We start from the raw sequence: 25,705 nt of genomic DNA, 5'->3' as shown, positions 1-25,705 counted from the left end.
ATATTCTATTATTCAGTCATTCCTGGATTTCTGGTGGAGTTGAAAGACTATGAAAGTTAGAAGAGATGCAGGATAAGTTGTTAAAAAACTAGTGCAGGTAGCTGAGAAAGTGCTTTAAATGGAGAAAGAGAAAGGAAAGTTGCAGGAAGATTGTGAAAGGGGGGCATAGTGAAGAGCTAGAACGTTTAAAAGAGAGTCTTTGAAAATGGAGTCTAGTGTGAGAGTCAGAAGGAATAAGAGGCTAGAAAGTTGGAGATAAAGACAGGAAAGAAGAAAAGCTAAGAAGCTTGTGAACTAGTAAGATAGCACCTGGCAACAGAAGAGAATTCCTTGCTAAAGACCAGTGTGTGTACTGCAAAGAGAAAGGACATTGGGTAGGAGATTGCCCCAAAAGGCCTTTGTGTGGATCATATCCCACAAACCTATCAACATCTGTGTAATAGTTCATACTCTTTGATAAACAAACTAACTGGGTACCTCTTAGACAGCTGGTGGGCCTGTGCTTCAGTTACAACCTGTATAAATTTAGATTCTAAGTAACAATCATGATTTTTGTGTTTTGGTCTAGATTATACCTAGATTGCTGTATTACCCTTATGAAAATGTACTAGATTACTGGAATCCTGAAGCTAGAGACTTAATAAAAAAACAAAAGAGAGTTAGGGGTTACCCTGGCAGTTATGGTGGAACTGGACTTAGAGACTGCAAGGGCAGCTACAGGAACATCCGCTATGGTATTGCAGCATAAGCCTTATAAAGAGTTAAGAGCTGCCATTGATTTAAATATAGGAGAATGTTGCTTTTATGTAAACCATTCAGGAGTCATTAGAGACTCCATGAGTAACCTCAGAGAAAGACTAAATAACCATAGGCCCATGCATGCTTAATAGATTAGTTGCCTTTGTTAGAAAAAGAATAAGTGCTGTCTAGATATTAATGCCGCGACAATATTCTACCTTGCAAGGCCAGGAAAATTTAGAATTTGATATTTAGTTCTATGATTAGAACTATCTCATAGAAAAAGTGGGGAATGAAAGACTGAATTTAGAAATTTGGAAAAAGCATGTTAATGGAAATGCATTAATGTACACTGTATAACCTTTACTTAAAGAAGGCATAAGAAGTCTCTGTAACGAGCCAGGAATGTGGACTGGTCAGTTCCAGGAACTTGTTGGTCACAGAGACCCCCTCCAGCTAGGGCCCAGAATAAGGAACAGGATAGCAGTCAGCCATTAAGAAGATAGCATTGACCAAACCACATTCCTCTAGACAATGAGTGTGCAGGACAAGTTCCTTGTGACCTGATTCAACTAGGGAGTGGGTTCCTTTAGAATTTTCTATTGTTTTCATGCTATGTTTCCTTGATAAACCCCTCACCCCCCTTAGTTTGTGATTTTTCCCTTTAAATACCCCTCACTTCTTGTGTTCAGGGTCAAACCCCTCTGGCTTGTCAAGCTACGTGTTCAACCCCAGATCTGGCATATCCTGAATAAACCTCATGTGATTGCAGCAAGATCAGTCTCTCGTGAGTTATTGGGTGGTCGCATCATCCCGAAGCTTGAGTGAGGGTCTCCCCTGTTCTGGGGGTCTTTCATTACTACCAGAGGACTCAGCTATATCACTCCTGGGCATATACCCAGAAGATGCTCCAACATGTAATAAGGACACATATTCCACTATGTTCATAGCAGCCTTATTCATAATAGCCAGAAGCTGGAAAGAACCTAGATATCCCTCAACAGAGGAATGGATACAGAAAATGTGATTATATTTACACAATGGAATAATACTCAACTAGTAAAAACAATGACATCATGAAATTCGCAGACAAATGGATAGATCTAGAAAATATCATCCTGAGTGAGGTAACTCAGACACAAAAGAAGACACATGGTATGTTCTCACTGATAAGTGGATATTAGGCAAAGAGTGTGGAATACCCATGATACAACTCATGGACCACATGAAACTCAAGTGGAAGGAAGACCAAAGAGTGGATGCTTCAGTCCTACTTAGAAGGGGGAACAAAATAATCAAGGGAAGTAGAGGGTAGGAGGGACTTGGGAGGAAACGAAGATGGAGAAGGGGGAAGAATCAGGTATGGGAAGAGATGGAGGAGATGTACAGAGGGTCAGGAATTTGAACAGAGGTAGGTAACAATGGGAGATGGGGAATTGGGAGTAGCAACCAGATAGTCCCAGATGCAGGAGAGCCTCCCAGGACCCCATGGGGATGGCATTAGCTTAAATACCCACAAAAGGGAGGGAGATCCTGTCAAGACCACATCCAGAGGTTAGGTATAGCCGCCCCCCACCCCCCGGTTGAGGGATGGGGCCACTCACCTACCTCCAGAATTTAACCGTTTCTTTTTCGGATTGTATGGCTCACGCCCCAGCACACTGTTGAACAGGGGTTGCATCTTATCTCCCCACCATGTGTATTCTCTTCCTTTGGAATTGTAAATCCCAATATTCCCTGGATTCTGCAACTTGCCTTGGCCATGGCATTTTAACCCTGAAACAGAAAAATCACTAATGCAGAAGTTAAAATGGTAATTAGAGGTTTTTTTTTTTCTATTTTGCTGAAAATATCCTCATTTCAAAAAAAAAAAATGTTCAGTCTATTACATTGTTTCTCCCAAAGGGACAAGAAAAGTGGCAAATTCCTTCGGAAATACAAAGTATCAAGCTTATTTAGAAATGATTTGAAGACTGGTGTAGCTTCCCCTCCCCCTCCCCCCACCCCAGACAGGGTTTCTCTGTGTAGTCCTGGCTGTCCTGGAACTCACTCTGTAGACCAGGCTGGCCTCGAACTCAGAAATCCACCTGCCTCTGCTTCCCAAGTGCTAGGATTAAAAGTGTGTGCCACCACTGTCCAGCCAGGTGTAGCCTTTTTAAAAGTTGACTTTGGAGCTTGAATCTCCATCATCCCCCAATCTGACTTTCAGATGAATGCTAGTGAAGTCTGTCAAAAGAGAAATAATGAAGCAAGCTCTCCCAGGAAAATGAACACATTTCACCTAATTATAGAGGCTAGTGTTTCTATAATACTAAAACCAGAAAAGGCACAGTAACAAAGTTTCTAACAAACATTAATCATGAGCATAACACAATTCTTACCAAATCAAACATTACAGTATATCCAAAGATAATAAATTAGGACCAAGTGGACTTTGTTGTAGAAACTGAAGATTAGTTTAACATCTGGAAGTGAACCAATATCATCACTTTGCTAAAAGAATAAAATGAAAATAAATATGATAATTTAAGTAGACTTACAAAATACCCAACATCTGACACCAGGAGACACACTTAGACACACTCAGTAGACACATTCATTCACAATGTGTATTTCAATCTGATAATGGGAATTTATGGAGGCTGTAACACTACACTGTGCTTAATGTTGAAGCATCAGTGAGATGGGGAAGCATGCAGAGACGGTATGCTTGTACACACACACACACACACACACACACACACACACATATACACACAAATCCATATGCGCAAGTGTGCACACACATGTGCATGCACATGAACATAAATGAATGAATGAATTTTTAATAATGCTTGGTTTCTTTGGGGGGCAGATTACATTCAGACTTGTTTATTTGCTAATGTTTGGAGGTTTGGGGGTTGTCTAAATAGTTTTTACTTCAACTGATTTTCAATGTAAATCCACTGTGGTCAGGTAACATACTTTGTATGTCTTTCCTTACTTGAACTTGATTGTAAACATAAATTCAATCTCAATTTCTTACTAGGCTATATCGAAATTGTGTGCTACTACAAGCAGTTCCATAGAGACAGACCATACATTTGGACTCTCTGTTCTGTTTCTTTGCTATTTTCTTAAAATCCCTGAAACGGAAGTTTTGAGGGAACGAGTATTTATTTGTAATCTGTGCATAATTACCTGGGTTGCTCTTTATTTATGTTCAATCATGTACAAATACTTTTGTAGGCTCCACAGTTTTCTTAGTAGCATGTTTTTAATGGCTTACAAATTTCCATTCTACTGAGATACAAGGCTATTTATAGCACTCTTACGTGTTTAGACGTCTCAGCTTTCTCTAATTTGGAACAAATTTCTGTAATGCTTGAATACATCCCATGCAGATGTTTAGTAACAGAATTGATCTCGTGAACACAGTGAATTAGGAAAATTGTCAGGCATCGGTACATAGAGTAGTACGGCATGGCAGTGGGGAAAAATCCATTAGAGACCATTATGATTCTAACATCCCGATGCTCTCATCCTGAGGTTGCAGCATGGCAGACAAGGGGAGCTGTAGGAGTAGATGGGAGAAACACCAAAGCAAGACTCACACTCAGCCACTCATTTGGTTGGAACTTAAAATCAATAGTTTTAACAGAGTAGCACTTTTAGGTAAAATTATGTCTTCATTTTTATCTTTAAAACATCCTTTCTCAATATTTGCACTTACTTATCGAGCAAGTAGTGGTTGTAATTACTGAGAAAGAGGAATTTTAATAGACTGTAGGAAGCAATCAGAGGAAACATTCCTAAGGTAGTGATAGCTAAAGAAAAACATAACATATAGGGCTTGTTACTATTTAAGGAATTATTTTAACTTAGGATGTTTTACCATTTTGAATTACATACCTACCACAGGAAGACATGGAAAATTGAGAGCTGTCTCTAGTCTCAATACACTTTTCTCAGATGTCATTGGCAATGTTTGCTCTTATGGCAATATTTAAAAGTAAACCCCTTTTAATGGCCTCATGCAGTCAAAGAGAGCTCACCGTGTCTGCCCAGCAGCACCTTGCCTCTGCAGCATCTGGCCAGTGCGTGGCACATGGCAGGAGCTTGCTGCAGAGTTCAGACAGCAGCTGAGCCCTCTAGTCATGACTTTCCTCACCCATCTCCACTTTGTTCTCTTTCATGTTACTCTAACCTGACATGTATTTTCAGTGCTAAGAACCATGAGTTTGGTGTGTTGGTTCACACCTGTAGTCCCAGTGTTCCCATGTCTGAGGCAGGTACAGAGAGATTGTCAAGAATTTCAGGTCAGTCTGGGCTACAACAAGATCTTGCAAACCACAACAGAAACCTCTATAATATGCTCATTTTTGTGTGCATATATAGATGTGTGTGTGTGTGTATCATTTACCTCTTGTTTTAGCAGTTTATTTTGCTTTCTTTTCAAAGTTCTCAGAGCAAACTGTACCATCATATGAGATTCTCTTCCAAGCATTTGTATAGCAGTCTTTGCCCTGCGTGTTAGGTAGATAAAAGAGGCCAATGAAGTGACCAATTCCACCTTACTATACCAAGCACAGAATTTCTATACAGCAACCAAGAAAGGATAAAGGGTATGTGTGTGTGTCTTCTTACAAACATCATGAACTTTCTAGTAAGTCAGCTATAAAAGTGCCTCAACCATAAAATCAGCTCCACAGAGGTGAGACAGTCATAAATAACTGATATTACTCAGAAACTGGTAAAACCGAGTTCAATGCTCAGGCAGGTTTAGCCCTCAATAGTACTTTGTTGCCATCTTTTCTGTAGAAGCATTGTATCTTCACACAATAGAATGGATAGAAGGTGAGAGAGTATCAGTTCTCCCTAAGGAGCCACTTCTCCTTTCATTGGGCATATAATGAAATCATGAATGCAGGAGCTTTAATGACCTACTTACCTCCTACAGGCCTCACCCCCCTCTATCATCACATTGGTAAAACTTGGATTCTGATGTTGACACGTTCAAACCAGAGTAGGAGTGATGAAGCAATGATTTTAAGTACATGTGCTTACTGCTTACCTTACTGGTTAATTGCCAGCCCAATCTTTATGATCTACTGGTTTAAGTCCCTCTTATGTCACATACACATGTAATATTGGCAGTACATTACCTGAGACTGTTAAAAGCTCCTGCTCTGCTTCAGTGGTCATTCGTCAGCGCTCAGCAGTGAGGACACTGAAGACATTTGTATCGTGTCTTCTACAGTTCTATTTAGTGTGCTGGCAGCTCACAGCTCTCTGGGTAGAAGTGAAATGTGTGTTCGTGCAAAAGAAATACCCCAGTTTCAATCGTCTCGCTAAATAATGGCGGTAACCCTGGGAATGTTTCTTACACCCTGTGTAGTGCTGTGTTGATTCTGCCTTTGGGCTCTTGAACCTTTAAAGGCTTGAAATAGTGAGGGTAGGGGTATTTGCCACAGGTTAGAGCCAGTTCTGCTAATGAGTTCCCTTCCCCTACTGTCTCAGGGCCTCATCCACAAAAGAAGCTCCAGGAGTACAGGAATGGATCAGCAGTTTGGAACACTTGACACACATGCAGAGGACCGAAGTTCAATTCCCAGCACCCACCTCAAACAGCTCCCAACCACCTGCTGTCAGGTCCAAGGGATCTGACACTCGCTCCTAGCCACACAGATGTTGTGTTCACACACATAAAAATAGATGAAAAATAAAATGTATCTTTAAAGGAATACAGGAGTTCCCTTTTTAAAAAAGCCATTATAGTCTCAACATGTACTGAACATATTCAGATGCAGAGGCAGAGCCTTTGCTGGTTTAAAATGGAAAACAGCAACTTTTCTGTGTGGTCTCAAATACTTTACAGAATTGTAAGAAAGGCTGATGACACAGGATGTAGATGAACCTTCCATCACAAATGTGAGTCCCATCATAAACTTAGGATGCCATGGAATTAATGCCTCTCCTATGTTTAAGGACCTTTTGGTCTTCTAACTGGGAAGCTAATGCGGTCGTTGCCAGGTTAGAATTGCCTTGCTTCTATCATGATCAGAAAAGCCACCAGAAAAATAGCCAGGGACCCCTACCTTGCCTCTTTTTATTCCTTACCTTTCAAATAGTTCAAGAGATCATGTGATTGCCAGAAAATAACTCACACAAGAAATACAGCTATATGCAAAGTTTGAAAATGGTCATGGTTTAAAGTGTTCTTGTGTCCAGATGAAAGCCATATATTCTAAATATGCATGAGAAACACTGGGAAGCACTGATATTAGAGAAACTGTGATAAAACTGTCCATTCCCAACCTCAATCTCCATCTTTTTTTCCAAGATAATAATTCATGTGGTATCCAAGAAAAATGACTTTAAAGACCTATCTAGAAATCTCAGGCCTCAGAGTAATAGACAATTATCTCCTTTATGCTCTATGTACATATGTGTGAGCCTGCAATCTAGACAGAGTCAGATGAGTTATCATCTTGTCACACACACACTCAGTAACAGTATAAAACAGATAGTTATAAAAATGAGTATAAAATATTTTCCTTAAAAAGTGCCAAAGACTTGACAAAAAACCCCAAGATCAGGCTTGAGAGCCTTCTTTTGAGTTATTGGCTAATGTTGTCTAAGAGACTCTCAAAACATATAGCCCATTGATGTTGCCCTTGGATGGATGCCCACAGAAGGAAGGGCAGTGCCTATTGTTAGAGATACCTTGCACTTCAGACACAGGACTCAGCCGAAACTGGCCTGAATGTCTTCTCCCTGAGGACTGGCTTTCATGTAACCAGAAGGCACCATGCAATCTTCCAAAGGAGGAAGCAACCAACAGTCCTCTCCAGCTACGACACATACGAACCACAGTAATAACCTGCATGGTCCAGCAATCCAAAGACTGCAACAGTGCCTTGAAGACCTTGATGGCCATCAGTGGCTCTTTCATTGGATTTTAAACCTGCTTAACAAGAAATAAACCATGCCAGGAACTGGAAACCTAGCCAAACTTTTCTGGGCTAATGATCATAGAGCTTGGAGGAGAACCTATAGACACCACCTTACTAGACTGGCACAATCCCTAACTACACTCTAAACATTTGTCCTTATACCCGCAGATACGTGTAGTCCTCACTTCTCAAGGGACCTTCTCTTATGCAACAGACAAAAAACCATCACAGAAAACCACAACCAATCGAAATGCAGAGCTGTGGATCCCAGGCCCAATGGATATGTCTACAAGATTCTCTTGTACCTAAGGCTTAGGGAACATCGTTTGAGATGGGGCAGAAAGATTGTAAGAGTCCAAGAATTAGGGAGTTTGTGTCTGCTAGTAACATGAGAAGCTACACCCACAAAGTCTCACCAACATGCCAGCCTAAATGTAACAAGGGCAACAAACGTAGACATCACCAAGGGGAAGGGGAAAGCGCACACAATACCTCAGTCCTCCGTAAAGAACTATAGGCAAAGAAGGAATGCTGAGAGCAGGAGAAACTATCTTCCCCAAGGGAGAACATACCAGTTGGTTATCCAAGTCTAAATGGTCAGCCCTGAAAACACACATAGATGCTATAACATTATACAGAGTGGGGAAGTTAGGTTTGGAAATATGTATATGAATATGCACATATGAATGTAACAGTGGTTAAAGAAGAAGATGGCATAAATTTGAAATAGAGCAAGAAGGGGTATATGGGAGAGTCCGAGAGAAGAAAGGGAGGGGGAAATAATGCAGTCATGTAATTTCAAAGAAAAACTCCCAAACTATAAAGCACTGTACAGAGCAGGAATTGTGAAGAGTGCTGCTTGGACATTGGAGTGCTGCAGTTTCTGTGTTGCCTCTTTCCAAAGCCTGTGAATCCCTTTCTTCCTTTCTTCCTTTCTTCCTTCCTTCCTTCCTTTCTTTCTTCCTTCCTTTCTTTCTTTCTTTCTTTCTTTCTTTTTTTCTTTCTTTCTTTAAAGATTTATTTATTTATTTATTTAATGTAAGTACACTATAGCTGTCTTCAGACATGTCAGAAGAGGGTATCAGATCTCATTATAGATGGTTATGAGCCACCATATTGTTGCTGGGAATTGAACTCAGGACCTTTGGAAGAGTAGCTACTACTCTTTTTTTTTTTTTTTTTTTTTTTTTTTTTTTTTTTTGAGTAGCCATCTTAACTGCTGAGCCATCTCTCCAGCCCCTCTGTGAATCCCTTTCTATCCCTACCCTCACTGGTCTTACTGTCCTGGAAGACACAGCTCTGTAACACAGCTTGAAATCTGGGGGTGGTGTTACTGCCAAGAGTTCCTTTAATTATTCAAAATTGTCTTAACTATCTTGTGTGTGTGTGTGTGAACATGGGGGCACACACGTGTGTGCATGTTTTTCCATAAGATGTTTAAGGTTTTTGTTCTGTTTTAGTTGTTTGCTTTTTACAATTTCTGTTGACATTTCGATTGGGATTGAATTGCATCTATAGATTGCTTTTGGTAGGATGGCTATTTTCACAGTATTGATCCTGCTGATTCACCCATGAATATGGGAAACCTTCCTATCTTCTGGTGTCTTTCTCAGTGCCTTTACAGTTTTTGTTACCCAAGTCCTTCACTTGCTTATTTAGATAACCAAGAGAGTTTGTTTGATGCTGTTGGGAATGTCCCTATTTCCCCAGGTTCTCTCTCAGTATGTGTGTCATTTCTGTACACGGTGGCTACTGACTTGGGGGTGTCCTCACTGAGTGTGGTTACAGCTGTGGAAGTTTCCTGCTGGAATCTTATGGTGTTTTACATACAACACCAAATCATATTTAAATGAAGTTACTTTGATTCTTCTTTTTCCTCTTTGTAACCCCTTGATCTCCTTCAGCTGTCTTATTGCTCTAGCTTAGACTCTGAGAATTATGTTGAACAGGTATGAAAAGAGTGGACATCCTTACCTTGCTCCTGATTTTAGTGGCAGTGCTTCAAGTTTCTCTCTGTCTCGTTTAATATTGGATGTGTGCTTGCTGTAAATTGCCTGTATTATGTTAACATAGATCTCTCCTCTTTCTAAGACTTGTATCCAACATCTTTTCTTGGGCAGGGGGTGGGAGGTAGGGTCAGAGGTGTCTTATAAATATAATGAAATCATCATGTAGTTTTTGCCTTTCACTCTGTTTATGTGGCTGATTACATTTCTTGATTTACATAGATGGAACCACCCTTGTATCTCTGGGATGAAGCAAACTTGATTGTGTGGATAATCTTTTTGATATGTTCTTGAATTTGTGTAAACGCCAGCGGCCACAGGTTACTGGGTTCCTGAATGGAAAGATGAGGCTAAATGGGGGGACGGCAAGAGAAGAATGAGACCAAGACAATTTCCTGATCAAGGCCCAATGTTTACTTAAGAGTCTGGGTGTATAAGGGGGGGAAACCCATGCCTCCTCTATGCCAAGATCTTGTAGCCTCATCAGGGTCTTGTTGCTTGTCAGGATCTCATCAGGCAGACAGGTTCAGCAGCTCAGCGGGTGGTGGCTCCTTGTAGGAAGCTGCAGATTTGGCAGGACAATAGACTTCACCTAGGTCTAGGTCGGAAGGCTCCACCCTAGGTAGGCTAGTTGGCTGTGGCAGAACAAGGTCTGAATCAACCTGCTCCAGGCTGTGGGGAGGGCACAAATTTTGGTTTGCAAGTATTTTACTGGTAATTTTCTTATTTACATTCATAAGGGATGTAGTTTTCTGTCTATGTCCCCTTGATCTCCTTCAGCTAGCCTATACTTTTTATATGTGAAGTCTTTATGGGGTTTTGAGTAAGAGGATAATTGTGACATCATAAAAATAATTAGCAAATGTTCTTTCAGTTTCTATTTTCCAGAATAATTTAAGGAGTGTTAGTCTTGCTTCTTCTTTGAAGGTCTGGGAATTCTGTGCGGAATCCATCTGGTCCTGAGCTTTTGTTGTTGTTTCTAAGTTTTCACCTATTGCTTATGTATTAGTCAGGGTTCTCTAGAGGAGTAGAACTTACAGAATCAATCTGAATATATAGAAAAAACATTTATTAGAGTGGCTTGTAGGCTGTGATCCAGCGACCCCAACAATCTAGTAGTTGTTCAATCTGCAAGGATGGGTGTCTCAGCTGGTCTTCAGAATATGCCTGAATCCCAAAGAAGTAGACTCTGATGCCAATGAAAGAGTGGACTTTTCAGTGGAAGCCGGCAGGCAAAAAATACAACTTTTTTCTGTCATGTCCTTTACATTGTCTGTCACCAGAAAGTGTGGCCTAGATTTAAGGTGGATCCTCCCACCTTAAAAGATATAATTAAAAATTTCTCCCAGGCGTGACCAGCCACTTGGGTTTTAGTTAATTCTCTAAGTAGCCAAGTTGACAACCAAGAAGCCATCACAGCTTCTATTCCACTAGGAGTTATGAGCGTTCAAATTATTTATTCCAACTTGATTTAACTTTAATGTGTCATATATATCAAGAAATTCACTCATTTCTTTTAGGTTTCTCAATTTGGTAAAGTAATATTAAAAATATTTAAAATATTTAAAATATTTTAGAAAAATATTTAAAATATTTTTAAAGTATGTCCTTATGAGTCTCTGGATTTCGTCAACATCATTGTAAAATCTCCTCGTTCATCTCCAATTTTAGTAATTAGGATGTTTCTCTCGGTTAATTTTTGCTAAAGGTTTGCTAATCTTTTCATTGGTTTTTTTTTTTTTTTTTTTTTTTTTTTTTTTTTTTTTTTTTTTTTTTTTTTTTTCGGTTTTGGTTGGTTGGCTCTGTTTTATTGCCTACAGTTCGTAGTTTATGTCTTCCCATCTACTCTTTTGAAGAGTAGATTTCCTCTTGTTTTTCTAAGGATTTCAAGTGTATCATTATGGTTTGGTTTTGTTGTTGTTGTTGTTTTGTTTGTTTGTTTGTTTGTTTGATGCAGGCACCTAGTTTTGCAAATTTGCCTCTTAGTACAGCCCTTATTGTGTCCCATAGGTTGGAGTAGTAAAATATTTTGCCACTGAGTAAAAAGGCTCTTTTCCCAGGCTGTTCCATTTGCCCTTGTCACCGGATGGATGCCTAGCCCATTCGAGTTGGTGATATATGTGCAGTAACATCTTTTAGAAAACGCCCATCTTCTGTTTCAAATTTCAAATTTTCTAGACTTTAGTTTCAGAGAACAGAAGCTATTTTAGATAGTTCAAGTAGAAACGAATTCGATTATACTTATGTTGAGGCTTAGAGAATTAGTTGGGAGACTGAAAAGCAGCCAATGGATGTTTTGAGGGTGATACAACAGAGTCTGACATCCCTGTTAGAAAGGTTTCCATGACTATAACAAACATCTGAGATAGTCAAATTATTAAAACAAGAAACAAAAACGAACAAACAAAAGATCCAATGGCTTAGGCTTCTGGTTTCGAAGTTTAGTCCATGATCATTTGGCCACATTGTTTTGGGCCTCTGGTAGCACACCATGGTGGAGGTGTGTGGTGGAGTAAACTGCTAACCTTATACTGAGATACAAAGGATAGAAAAGAAGAGGTGGCAGGGGTTGCACTATCCCCTTCAAGGAAATGTTTCTAGTGACTTAAAGACTTCCACTAGGCACCATTTCTTGATGACCTAAATTCTATCCACTTGGTACCACCTCTTGAAGATTCTACCATCTCCCAGTAGTGCCTCACTGGGTTCCAAGTCTATAACACATGAGTCATTGAGGGACCTGCTATGATTGCAAAAAAAAACTCATGAACCAGAAAAACAGTTGGGAATCTGAAACCTACTATATATGCCTGGGACCAATAAAAGCATGAATTCTACCTTGTAACTCTTTTATAAGTACACTTGACCAGGAAAGTCTAACCATGGGTGTATCTGAAAGACTTGTCTGGCAGATGTTTCTTATTCTAGTCTGTGGCATGTTCAGCTGAGAGTTATATTTTCTATGAAAGTAAGTAGGGAAGAGATTGTCAAGAACAAGTAGTCACTGTGGCTGTGCAAAGGGCCATTTATGATAAAGAGGTCCATGGATTTGTAGACTCACAATACAAATACTCTGTGGAAGGGTGAGGCCAAAGGGCAGGTTTGAACGTGTGACAGGAGAACACCGTCCCTGTCACTTGAGCTTTGGAATACTCTTGTGCACTGGTATTTTCTAAGTTGGTATCTTTATAAATGCAATTTCTGGTTAGGAACATTCATCCTGTGAAGTAATCATCCCTGTACGATCAACATCAGACCCAGATTAAATTATTCATTCCCTATCCTTTTCTCATGTTTTCATTCCCTGTGCTTTTTTATTCCCAGAGTCTAAAGATATATTAAGGCTCCTGGATGTGTATCAAACCTGGTTTTATTGCTTCAAAATCTTGAAGTTCTTAATCCAGACTAAGAAGTACATTTTAAAGTAGAGGTGAGAACATTTTAAGTACAAGGTCAAACAGTAATACTCCCTTTCAGTTTTATAGGCCATAGAGTGTCTATTGCAATTTCTCAACCACTACCTTTCAGCAAGGAAGTGTTTAAGACAGCACAGATGAGAATGAGTGCACCTATGCCCCAGTAAAAACTTATGTACAACAAAAGTTTGAGACTAATTTGTCTCTTGAGCTACAGTTTGCTGACTCTGACTTTAAATTAGTACAGACAGTAAATTTTATAAAAGTTATAGTTAGCTTGTTCTCTTAAGGTGTGAACTCTTAGTTGGTCTCTTCCCTTCTCTGCTTATAAAAGCTCCCCCCTTTCCTTGCACTGCTTTTTGTTTGTTTGTTTTTTGAGTCGACCGATTTAAGATCAGATTTGGACCATTCCTTAACGAAACACCAAGTGAAGTTTCTCTAGCTTTAAACTCTTCTTCATAGAGTGATGGAAGTGACTACCTTCTCCAGTCAGTTTTTATTTCAGCAGCAACTGTTGGCAGCATCCCCCAATGAGTTTCTGATGTACTGTAGGTTCCATGAGCATCTCTGAGCCCATGTGTCCTCTTACACTCAGTCAGAAATTCTAGTTAACCTTTCTCTCATTTTTTTTCTATTGCTGATCTGACCTGATAGGGCATCAGCTCTTATACTGAGGAAAAAATAGTATAGTCAATAAAGGTATAGCGTTCATACAACCTATGCCAACCATTAGCCAATATCCCCTGAAGAGGGGGAGTATGATCCTGCCTACTGTGAGCATGCCAAGCATTCCTTAGATGCTATCTACACTAGAGACATTACATATAATGCATGCTGCTTGCAACCTTATTTATATTACTTATGATTATAATTTAATTTATTTGTATCAAAATATTTGAATAGATGAATAGATATATTTTAAATTTTCTACTTATTTTTTTCTTGCTTTTGCTTTCGCTATGTTTCCTGACATCAATATTGTCTCTACAGTATAGGATGCTTTACTGTCTACTTGCTGTAAATTTTCTCAATGCATACTTCAAATCAATTGAACAAAACAAGATGAAACTACAGTGTTAAACACTACAAAATAATACATAACAAAACTGTAATAGAAGAGGAGGCCATGGGCAACTCGAAACTGACCCTCAGATTCCTAGCTGTCGCCTCTTCTCTGGCCTTCAGATTTCTCACACAAACCTTGCTTCCTCTTCTTTTCTGGTGGTCTTCAAACAGAAGTCAGACTCATCTTTAATTAGTCATGCAGACTCACCCTGTGGGACTTGGGGACTGTCTAGACTCCTACCCCATCGATGGCCATATAGTAGACTTTTATAGGATAACATTTTAGAGCCTCTCCTGATGAGATATAGGAAACTAGGAGAACCTGCCTTGTATGGGTCGGTCATGTTTGCTCCAAGTTTTTCTCCATTATCCCTTCTTCTCTTTTCTTTATCTTTAAAACGGGATCTCATGTATCCCCAGGTGGCATTGCCTCAAACTCATAAAGATCTGCTTGTCTCTGTCTCCCAGTGCTGGAAGTAAAAGCACGCATCACCACATGCACCCATACCATTTTCTTTGTACTTCGTCTGCCCTGCAAACTGTGCCGGCACATCTTCAACCACTACCTTCAGTACTTACAAACACCTTGCAAAGATCTGCTCTTCCACATGCATTACGGGGTATGCTGATGCTCACTTATGCTAACTAAATTGTCCAAAGTGTCTTCCTGAGAGAATGATGTCTGACATTGTACATACAATGTAGTATGGACTTAGAATATTTTTGGATATGAAGGTTTTTCAGACTATATTCTTCAATGCTAACCTCTGACACTTTTATTTGTAAGAGCAAGTAATAAATACCACACTTGGTATTATTTCATTCACTTCGCCATAGAAAAGGCTGTTTATTGGGGATGAGTGAAACCTTACAATTTCCATAGAACTCAGGAATTCCTCATAAGGAATTCAGATACCTGGGGGAAAAAAGCATATTAAGAGTATCTAGAAAGGGACCGGAGAGAAGGCTCAATGGTTAAGAGAATTTACTGATCCTACTGACTTGGATTTGGTGTCCAGCACCTATATCAGATAGGTCATAACTGCCTATTACTAGAGTCCTCTGGCCTCCATGGACACCCGCACATATGGTAACTACAAAAACTCATGCAAACTCATTAGTTTTAGTGAAAAACCAATAAAGGGGCTTATATATCTTTGTTTAAAAGGGGGAATGTAGGGAGATATCATGGAAACTAAATGTAGAAAGAAAAGGACATCTTGATTTTGTGAAAGCTGAATCCAACATGTCCTTGGATATTTGAAGTACGTGTAAGAACAAAAGCAAAAGGCAGCCTCCTCTACGCTTGACTATACCTATATGGTTGCTCTAAGCAACAGTGTAAGAAGAAGGGCGTTACTCTTGTCTCTTGAAACACAGGGGCACATTATAGGCCCTTCTTCCAGAAATTAGATACTGCTAGGATATCTATTCTCAGAACTCCAACTTCACCTGGTCTCAGACTACACCAAAGAAGGGTGTGTTATAGGAAAAGGGGTCTCTAATCATGGGGGAGGGGTCTTTTATCCTAAGTGAGAAAAAAATGAGCTCCAACTGTTCTGGAAGCAATACAGAAATGTACTAAATTCCATACATAAATGCTCAGAGTGGAATGTGGTTCTGGAATTGGATCACTCTAAAAACTCAGACAATGACATCAGGTCACAGTCTTATTCTATTGACTGGACTTTCCTCTGTGTTGAAATGTAGATGAGTGACAGAGTCCAGGCTTACTTTATCCCATAGGTCAGCCACTCCACCAGAACAATCACTTTTCTTTCGTTATTAACCCTGCTCCAAATCCTGTAGGGAGTGAAGCCCATTGAATCGATTTTGGTCATTTGGCCATTGGTAATTGATTCCTTTGCCAGAGTAACTGTGGTAGATTGATTACCCAGACCATGCCCAGCCTAGGGCTACAAGAGCAGGTGGGCCACCCCAGAACAAGAACTACGGTTGGAGAAGGAGTCATCCCTAAAGTTAAGATAGGATACGATTGTAGAATAAAGGAAAGTGGATCCTGGCCTGTCCAAAATAATTACTGTTTTCTTGGATGCCTGTGCTTCTTCCCAACACTGGCAATGTCCTCGCCCTTGGGTGGGCCTGGCTGGAGAACATGTAACAAAGCTGCTATGTGAGCATGTTTCTAAAACCTGTGAGAAGATAGAAGAGGGTAAGTAGCACATTGCTCACCTTTGTCCTTCTCTGAAGCATAAAATTGATTTTGAAATAATACCTAATGTCAAACTCTGTTGCTACTTTATTGTTTTTATCAAGCTTTTCCTGATTTTTGCCTCATTATTTCAACTCATTCTCCCAGAAAACTATTAATATCCAACTGTTGTTGCCCAACGATTTTATGTAAGGTGATAGGCAGGCAAGTATGGATCTAGGATTAACTCCCTAGCTTTTGTTACTACAGCAGAACCAGAAGTAGGTTATGAGTTCAAATGCTCACCTCAGGCATCCTATTTTCCAGGATCACAGCAAAAACAAAACAACAAACAAACAAACAAAACACAAACAAAAAATAAAACAACACCAACCAAACAAACAAAAACAAAAACCAACAACAGAAACATCCCTAGTCAGTCTTTCTTTACTCAGTGTGCATGTCTTTTTCAATTCTCAATAAGTTAAAATGGAGATAAGCTCACTTTTACCTCAAGCCTGACACGTCTTTCTACTTATGCCACCCACGGACAAACATCCCTCCTTTTCTTCCAAGTTTATCTTTTTTCCCTCAAATCCTTCTTTTGTCTTTTTGCTAACATCAAAGTATTGGCAGACAGTCCTTAAGGGTGAAATTGATCTAATAATGTTGGTTCTTTCTCTTCACTCCAGATAGAATTGTGTGCCAGACTTCGTGGAATTCCCTAAATCTTAGAATCCCCAGACTTCTCAGGCCCCCACCTTTTCCTGCTTCACTCTGTGCTGTATTCACACACTTGCACACGCACCTGCACACATGCCTGCACACACACCTACACATGCACCTGCACAAATGCCTGAACACATACCTGCACACATGCCTGAACACATACCTGCACACATACCTGCACCCATGACATTGACTTTGTAGGTGCCTTTTAAATCTTGGTAACCTTAACAATTATAGTAAAATAATAAAAGCAAAGGAAAATTTTAGAAGTCTTTCAGGAGCATCAGGTATATAGGTCTTGAGAGCATATTCTCTAAGACATTTCTATCCATGTGACAGTTTTGGTCCTGAACTATTTTTCAACAAAACAAAACAAAACAAAACAAAACAAAACAAAACAAACAATCAAAAAAAAACCAGCCTTAGAAGCCAGAGAGAAAGGAAAGTCTAAGTACACCAGAGAACTAAGTGAGCCTTAGCCATATGCTTTTATAGCACAGAGATTGCCTATGGAGAAAAGGAAGTTTATGGAAAGTTCCATAGGAGTGGTGTTGACCCATAAAACTGAAGGCCCCCTACATTCCTGGAGCTTTTACCAATCTTTACACTTCCAAGGTTTAGCTAAATCTCGGAGGTTTGGGTTCTGTGAGATGATTTTGAGTCTTGCAAATATATTTTTTATACTTCCTCGATTTCCTTGGGTTACATCGAATTTCTGTTTCAAAAATGTCAAGACTGGTTAATCTCAGGAGTTTAGATCTGCCTGCCTGCACGTGTACGTATTTCAGAAACCGAAACCATACACGATGAGGGGGTGGTCACTTCGGTCTGGGTCTTCCTCACTCCTTCCTGGGTGACTTTATGAACTTTCTACTTTCCATGAGTTTCCTACAGTGGGCAAGATCACAGTGTGTGTCATCTTACTGAGACACTGGCAGGCCTTGGTCTCCTTAGTCAGGAGACCTTAAGCCAGCTTTAGCTCGGTAAGGAGAAACCTGTGGTTTTTAGTTGAGATAACCATTTTTCAAGCTCTCTCTTGTAAATTGCTTCCTAGGTTAGCTAGGAAAACAACACCTAAGTAAATGGCTCCCTGGCTATAAATGTTAAGCTACACAGGAATTCTTAGTGCTGCCCCATCCCCCTACCCTCCACCCCCAGAAACTTTCAAGGTATCTCTGAACTTGACAATTAGGGGCTTCGCTTTGTTACTACTTCCTGGGCAGATCCACCTCACATCTGCACCCTCCCTGGCACTCTCGATAGTCTCTGGATCGTCTTCCTTTGGTCCCCAGGGAGAAACCATCTAGGAATCCACTTATACTTGTTAGCTGTGCCAGATGTGTTCTTTGACATCAATGGCTTTCTTACTCCCATGTCCTCAGTCTGTGACCTCCCTGCCTTACTAAAAATGGACTCACCATTTTAGTCTCAAAGGAATTTCCATTGAAAAATAATCTTTTAAAATAGATTGTTTTTGTGTTGCTTGGATTCCCAAGCAGGACATGTGAACATCTTACTAACCCTTCCCCAGGGCATGTCTTAGACCAGACATGGTCTCCTGAAGTAGGCATATTAAACAACTGTGTTTAGATATTGAGAAACAGTCAGCAGGTGGCTTAAACTCCAATAAGGTCAAAATAGCAGAGGAAACAACTATCTATCCTAACCACAAAGGCTTGAAGTGAAGCTCCATAAAATAGTTAAAAGGAAGAAATGAGTTTATATTACTGTATTTGATAATAGGAGGATCTGCTTAGAATCAGCGAAAATACAGCTCCATCTTCCCAGGTCCAAGTGACAAAAATACACAGTTTACACTGGGCATAGACCTAGAAGGAAGGTGGAGTTTTCATTTGGTTTTTGTTATTATGCTTGTTTATATATTCCATTTCTGCTTATATGAACTCTCCTGACTGAATGTTTAATCTTAAGTTTTCTCTCCATGATGTTGATTCCTTTGCTGGTTTTCAGGTTTTTTTTTCAATATCCCATTCATCTACTTTTTTCTTTTGTTTTCTGTACATTATGATTCACAGTAGTAGCAAAATTACAGTCATGAAATAGCAACAAAAATAATTTTATGGATGGGGGTCTCCACAACATGAGGAGTTGTGTAAAGGGCGGTAGTACGAAAGGGCAGTAGTACGAGGAAGTCTCAGAAGCTCCGACTTTATCCATTCTGAGTTGTTTTCTGAAAGTTTTATAACTGCTCAAAGACAAGATGTCTAGTTTTACTTTCTGTATGTGTGTATCTGTGTGTAAAACTTTCTCCCTTTCCTGTAATCATTGCAAATGGAATTGTTTGTTTTCTAATTCGTATCACCTGCTGTTGACACATAACAATATTACTAATTATTCACATTGATTTATACTCTGCAACTTTATAGACTTCATTAAGTAGCTCTGTGTGTGTGTGTGTATGTGTGTGTGCGTGTTTAAGACAGGGTCAGTCCTTAACTTTTATCCCTCTTTCTCTAATATATCGTCCTAATATATTTTTGGATTAGCCCAGTCAAGTTCCTATTATATGTAAACAAATAATTCCCAGATAAGCACAATATACCTTCAGGGTTTTATTTTGCAGAAGAGTAACAGGTGTTTAATATATGTTGAGCTGTATTAAAGTTACATGTTTTCCTGAGTTCAATTTATCTAAGTAACTTGTCATACTGAATGACTTTGATATATGCAGTTATTTTGATTGATATTGTTATTTTAAAAATTATTATTCCTCAATATAAAATGCTTGCTTTTTTGAACTGAAGAGTTTGGGAAACAAGTTTCAATTTAGTCTATTTTTGTTATTTAATTAGAATACAATTACTTCATTTCTTTTCTCCCTCCTACTCTACTCATGTCTGACTTCCCATTCCCTCCCAAAATTTTGACCTCCTCTTCTTTAAAAATTACTGTTGCATATACACATAAATTTATCATAAAATACAATCTACTGAGTCAAATCAGTTCAGGGTTGCTTGTGTGTATGTCCCTAGGGTTGAGCACTTGGGATCGAATAAACAATTAGAGGGCTCATCCCAGGGCAAGACGGATTCTTCCTCTCCCAGCAGTTGTTAACTGTCAAAGAGTGGGTCCCGGTGAGGTTTCCCTCGTCTACACTGGGATGTCAACTGTCACTGCAAGTGTTCAGGTCTGGTTTAGGCTGCCATGTGGGTGGTTGGGACTTCATGGGTGTAGCTACCCTATCATAGCTCGAAGGCACAATCTCAAAGCACTCTTCCTGGTCCTACAGCTCTTATACTCTTTCTGCTCTCTCCTCCAGAATGTTCCCTGAGCGTGGTGCTGGAGTTGTGTTGAAAATGTCCTCAGTTGGGTCTGAGCACCCCAATTAGTTGCTCACTACATTTAGACTAGTATAGCTTTCTGTAATGATCTATTGAATAATAATAATAATAATAATAATAATAATAATAATAATAATAATAAAAGATTCTTAGATGAAGGGTGAGATCTGTACATATCTGTGGCTACAAAGGCAAGAGTTTAGAATGCAATTAGGAATTATACTGGTAGTTCAGGAAACTGAGGGGACAGGCCCTCCTCTAAGATCTACAGCCTCACTCACTATGTGCAGTTGCCTGTGTTCACAGCGCCAGACATGGTTTCTATCCTGCTAATCAGGCCTAAGTCTAATTGCATTACTGTTTGTTATTGCCAAAATTGAGGTTCTGTTACTGCACCTTTGGGTATATCTTGGCATCCTGGTCATTGGTCTGGTCCGTAGGCATCATAGCTGGGTAGGTCCAAAGAGTTTAGGAAGCAAATATTCTAAAAATTTCAGGGAGCTGTGGATATTTATGTATCATTTTATTCTATTTCTAGATTTATTGCTCACAGTTGAGAAGAAACTGTTGCTATATTGTTTCTGCTTGTGAAATCTTTTTCTGTACTAATTCAGATGGCTGTGCTTGCCCAGGAAAAATAACTTTCCATAGAACTGTTCAAATCTCTTGTCCATGTCTCTTTTATATTTAGATGTAAATGGAAACCTTATGTTCTCACTTTTCAAACTATTTGAAAGGCATTCTGTCTGTTGCCCTGTATGCTGGACTCCTTCATACGTGTGAGGGCAGTGGTAATAGTGCATGTCTATGTTCAGATATTGTACTGGGATTAAATAAGTTAATACACACACACACACACACACACACACAAAACAAACCCTTAACATTGTGCTTTGGGTCTAGAAAGCTCCTAAATAATAGGTCCAGGCAGTATCTTCTTTTATCTGAACCTGAGGTCTTGCTTTAGTGGCATTCCACTTCGACAGAGATAGTGGTTTCCAATGACCCTAACTTGGTTCTGACTAAGAAACCACGGGGCAAAAGATGAAGGACAGGAAAGAAAGAAAAGTCTCCAGAACCAGAGACAATCGATCACATGTGTGTACATGTGATGTAATGATGCCGTGCAGGAGCTCCTTCACAGAGAAAGTCAAGTGTGCTTTAACATATTCTTCAGAGCCAGGGGATGGATCCCAGAACTTGGGAGGCAGAGACAGGCAGATTTCTGAATTTGAGGCCAGCCTGGTCTACAGAGTGAGTTCCAGGACAGCCAGGGCTACACAGAGAAACCCTGTCTCGAAAAAACCAAAATAATAATAATAATAATAATAATAATAATAATATACATTAATATGTAATTATTAATATTTATTATTAATATACATATACTCTTCAGGCATTTGAGAGAATGTGTAGAACGGCTGACTAGTGTTTCCTGTCTACAATTCTAAGAATTTAATGAGAAACATTTTCCATTTTTCCAAACTTGTTTGTCTCTCCTGACAAATCTCCAAGGCTGGGTCTTTTATTTCTTGTCCCGCAGCTGCACATAGGTGTCTGACACAGAACAATGATACACAGTGCGAGTTTTGTGGAGACCAAGAGCCTTGGTTTTAGAGATCAGATGATCAAATTCTACTTCAGCCACTCAGTAGCTAAGTGCTTTAAGATCTACGCGCGGGTTCACAAATCCATAGTGTGCAGCTTTCTTGGGGCTGGCTGAGGGTTTTAAGGGAAGCACTTTTCTTCTCTTCCAGTACACAGGAGTTGGATTCTCAGCACCCACAAGGCTGCTCACAATGATCTATAACTCCAGTCCTAGAGGCTCTGACACCCTCTTCTGGCTACTTGGGCTCCATGGGCACATATATGAAAAAAAAAAAACCATACACATAAAAAAACAAACCGTCATATAAAAAAATAAAAATAAATAAATAAAAATTGCTGCCCAGAAGAAAAAAAAGTAAATTTAAAATAATCTATTTTAGGAAGCTGTTTAACAGATTCAATGAGCTATAAAGCATGAGAACTTCAAGTGGTGATTAGTGATTCTTTTAGCGAGGCAAATTTAAATTTCTATGGAGTATTATTTATTCTTACTGCATTCCTATAAAAAATAATGACTGCAGTCCCTCCTCCTCTCGGTTCTCAAGATAACGTATCTTAGTAAAGGTAATTTTGAAACAACCTGATTTTCGGAGTGCAGATTTGCAAGAATCACACCGATCACTTCATAGCTAGGATGAACGTTTCTCTTGTTGGAGTAGATGAAGACCAGAACACTGAAGTTGGCGGTCAAACATCTCTCCTCTGCATTCAAGGATGTCCTCTGAACTTTCTTATCTGAAGGCGAGAAAAACCGTTTGGGTAAAGGTCCATTTACACGGGTAGCACCAGGCTAGACAGCAAGCAGGGAGATGGGTCCTCCTCAGAGAGGGAGACTTTGCAGCCTGTCTTAGCAGCTCCGGATTTGGGGATCTTCACAGTGGAGACGTTGGGCCCTTCTCCCTTACCACCATCCCTCATTTGTTATTTCTCTCCGCAGTCCTGCACAAACCTTTTACAATCAATGGGCCATGCACACACTGGCTCTCATCCAAGCCTACAGGCGAAGCCCCAAGCTTAGGGAACTCTCAGCTCGGGCCAGCCCACACGCACGCGGAATCGGTCCATCCTCGGAGGCCAATCGGCTCCCTTCACGCCGAGGCGCCAGCCAATCCCAGCGAACACACGTTACTCCGCAAACACTCCACGGAGGTTCCCCCTCTAAGGACACCAGCGGGGCGGGGCTGAGGGCAGCCTGCTGCCTTCTGATTGGCTGTGGCCGGAAGGCGCCCCGCGTCCATTGGCTGCTGCCAGCTGGGCTGGGCGGGCTGGAAAACAGCTCGCTGAAACGCGCGGGGTTGCAGGAGCGGCGAACTACCTTTTCCTGGACTTGGAGACCGCCTGGCGTCCTCCCGTACGGGACAAGAAGGGCGGTCGGCCGAGCCGGGTCGAGCGGGGTCGAGCGGGGCCAAGCGAGGCTGAGCATTTCCTGGAGCTGCCCTCCCCAGAGAGGGGAGAGAGATGGCTGACCCTGAGAGCCGGTGGTCACAGATTGGCAGGTGAGCTGCCGCTGCTGCTCAAGGGCCGCGAGCCCAGTGGCCTCAATTTCTTTATCTGTTAAATGGTAACAGTGGTAGCGCTCCCCGGGCTGTGGGGGAGGTCCTGAGGAGCGTGCTCCGCGGAGTCTCTGCAAGGGACATCTCTCGTCAAGCTTTCCACGGGGACAGGGTCCTCAAGCGACACTTTCTCAGTCCTCAGTAGCTTGCAAGTCCATGGTTTAACACAGGAAAGCTACTGCTGCGGATTTCCTTCCTTTCCGCTTCGGGGAGATGATTTGAGATTTGGAGATCCAGGAGCTAGGAGAGCTGTTAAATACGCTGTGGAGGTCAGGCTTTTATGTCAAACTTGGGCGAGTCTGTGGGTCAGCTTTCAGAGTTTGTTTTTCAAGATTGACCTGTAAACTCAGATCAAAGAGCTTGCTTTGGAATTTTGGTCCTCTCGCCTTTGGGATCTTGAGCAAGTAACTTTTCCTTTGCAGTACCCCCTATCTGTAAAGTAGTGATCCAGGACGAACTCTTAAGGCTGTCATGAAACTCAAATGAAACAACACAACGTATAATTACCAGAAGACAGACTAAGCACATAGTAGGACATCACTTTAAAACCCATTTTGAAAGAATGAAGGACATTAAAGACTCATACACTAAATTAGATTTAAAATTCAGGGTGTGGTGTCATTAGGATGTCAATATTGTGTTGCGCACTGTCAAGAGTGTTAACTTTGTCAGGCTTTGCATCGAGGGGACTGTTTGAAAGGGCCATTATACGTATCCCAGAAGTGTGTGTTCGTGAACCATTCCTCTAAACCAAGCAAGGGCCAGCCTCAAAAATGGAAAGTTCTTGACTTGAGTTAGAAAAGTTAAATTTCAGGTTCAAGAGTGTTAACGTTTTTATGTTACAGTGTATAATTTAATAAGGCCTTAGTTTGCTATCTTGTTGAAGAAACTCTGGCTTGTTAAACGGGCACGATTCACATACGAAACTTTATTAATTGAATATGGGAAGGTTAAAAGTTCTGATAAGTGAACCTTTAATAAAGTGTGCTAAACTACAAAAGAAAAAATAGTTTATGGGGATTCTATAGGTATTTTCTTTTCCAATTTTGTGCACTGGATGTACGTGTGTGAGGGTAGGCACACACATGGCAAGGCTCCTGTGGTACATGTGGAGGTCAGAGAATAACATGGGGGTCACTTTTGGGAATCAGACTAAACCACTTTTAATCCCTGAGCCGTTTTGAGGAGCCTAAAATGTCTTATGTTTAAAAGGGAACTTATTGCCATTTCATTGTGGTATATAATTGAGAATAATTGGAATTGTTAGTTATGACTTTGTTGCTCATACACAGACAGCGTCAAGAAAATCTTTTCAAGGTTTTCATGGAGATAATTTGATATAATTGTCTTGAAGATTTATTTAAGTCAAGTTTATATAAGTCAAGTCTGAGAGCCAATCTGGATCTTATCTATTTCCACTGTTTAGAATTGGAAATACTAGATACTGGTAAGCACTTAGTGGCTTCACCCGGGGAAGCTGTTCATTCGTGTGGTAATTTTATTGTTGTTCAGACATCCGCATGAGGTTAGCTTCAAAAAAAAAAAAAAAAAAAAAAAAAAAAAAAAAAAAGAAGAAGAAGAAGCAAAGCAGGCAATAATTAACTCTTGGCTTGAGGATTAACAAGATTAGATGACCTTTGGTATGTAGTGGTTAGAGTTTGTTTAGTTAGGTGGTGCCTCTTATCTCTATTATGGTTGGAGAAGTTCTTGATAGGTCAAGAAAGGAAAAGTTTGAGTTAGTAAGAGGAAATTTAGAGTGATATTTACTGTGATGTTTCCACAGTTGAAGATTGCAAGAGGGTAAACCGTGAGCTTTGCTTTCAATTAATTCAAGCACCTGCTTTTATCAGGAGAGAGCTGAAACTCGGCCAGCTCAGTTCTATCTCCTTCGCTCTAGAATGTGCTCCAACAAACACGACACAGCTTATACAGTTACCATGATTTATCCTAGACTTCCATGCAGGAATTTACCACTGAGTGAAATATTTCAAGGATTAAAAGAGAACTTTTGAGGTTCTATTTACATGAATTTCTGCTTGCTTCCTTCTTCAGCATCCTTAATGAAGCTGTTTAATCCGAGTTTCTAGAGTTTTAGCTTTAGAATTGTCATGGAGATTTATTTAAGGGGTGGTACGTAAGTCAAGTCCGAGAGCCAAACTGGATCTTATCTGTTTCCCTTGTTTAGAATTGGGCGTATACTC

The 25,705-nt window shown here is 40.2% G+C and overlaps 1 protein-coding gene and 1 long non-coding RNA gene across 4 annotated transcripts in view; one reads left to right on the top strand and one right to left on the bottom strand.

The window, feature by feature from the left end:
• Nucleotides 1-23,044, bottom strand: LOC116087583. 2 transcript variants are annotated; one of them, XR_004117500.1, is made up of 4 exons: nt 22,901-23,044; nt 22,532-22,686; nt 2,347-2,514; nt 1-47 (listed from the first exon to the last, which is right to left on the bottom strand). It is a non-coding gene; the product is annotated as an uncharacterized LOC116087583 (long non-coding RNA). The 2 variants fall into 2 exon arrangements; XR_004117499.1 differs by having other exon boundaries at nt 14-47; nt 2,343-2,514.
• A 156-nt stretch (nt 23,045-23,200) lies between these two features.
• Stard4 (StAR related lipid transfer domain containing 4) overlaps nt 23,201-25,705 on the top strand; it is a 13,199-nt gene continuing 10,694 nt past the window's right edge. The window contains exon 1 of one of the 2 annotated variants that reach the window (XM_031365266.1): nt 23,201-23,447. In XM_031365266.1, the coding sequence (XP_031221126.1) occupies nt 23,410-23,447 (38 nt within the window). In that variant the 5' untranslated portion in view covers nt 23,201-23,409. Of the gene's footprint in view, nt 23,448-23,484; nt 23,774-25,705 lie in introns of those variants that run through there. The other variant, XM_031365267.1, reaches the window with a different exon arrangement.

The sequence above is a fragment of the Mastomys coucha genome, unplaced genomic scaffold, assembly GCF_008632895.1.
Source record: "Mastomys coucha isolate ucsf_1 unplaced genomic scaffold, UCSF_Mcou_1 pScaffold13, whole genome shotgun sequence".
Classification (NCBI taxonomy): domain Eukaryota; kingdom Metazoa; phylum Chordata; class Mammalia; order Rodentia; family Muridae; genus Mastomys; species Mastomys coucha.
This window is presented reverse-complemented; position numbering and strand designations above follow the sequence as displayed.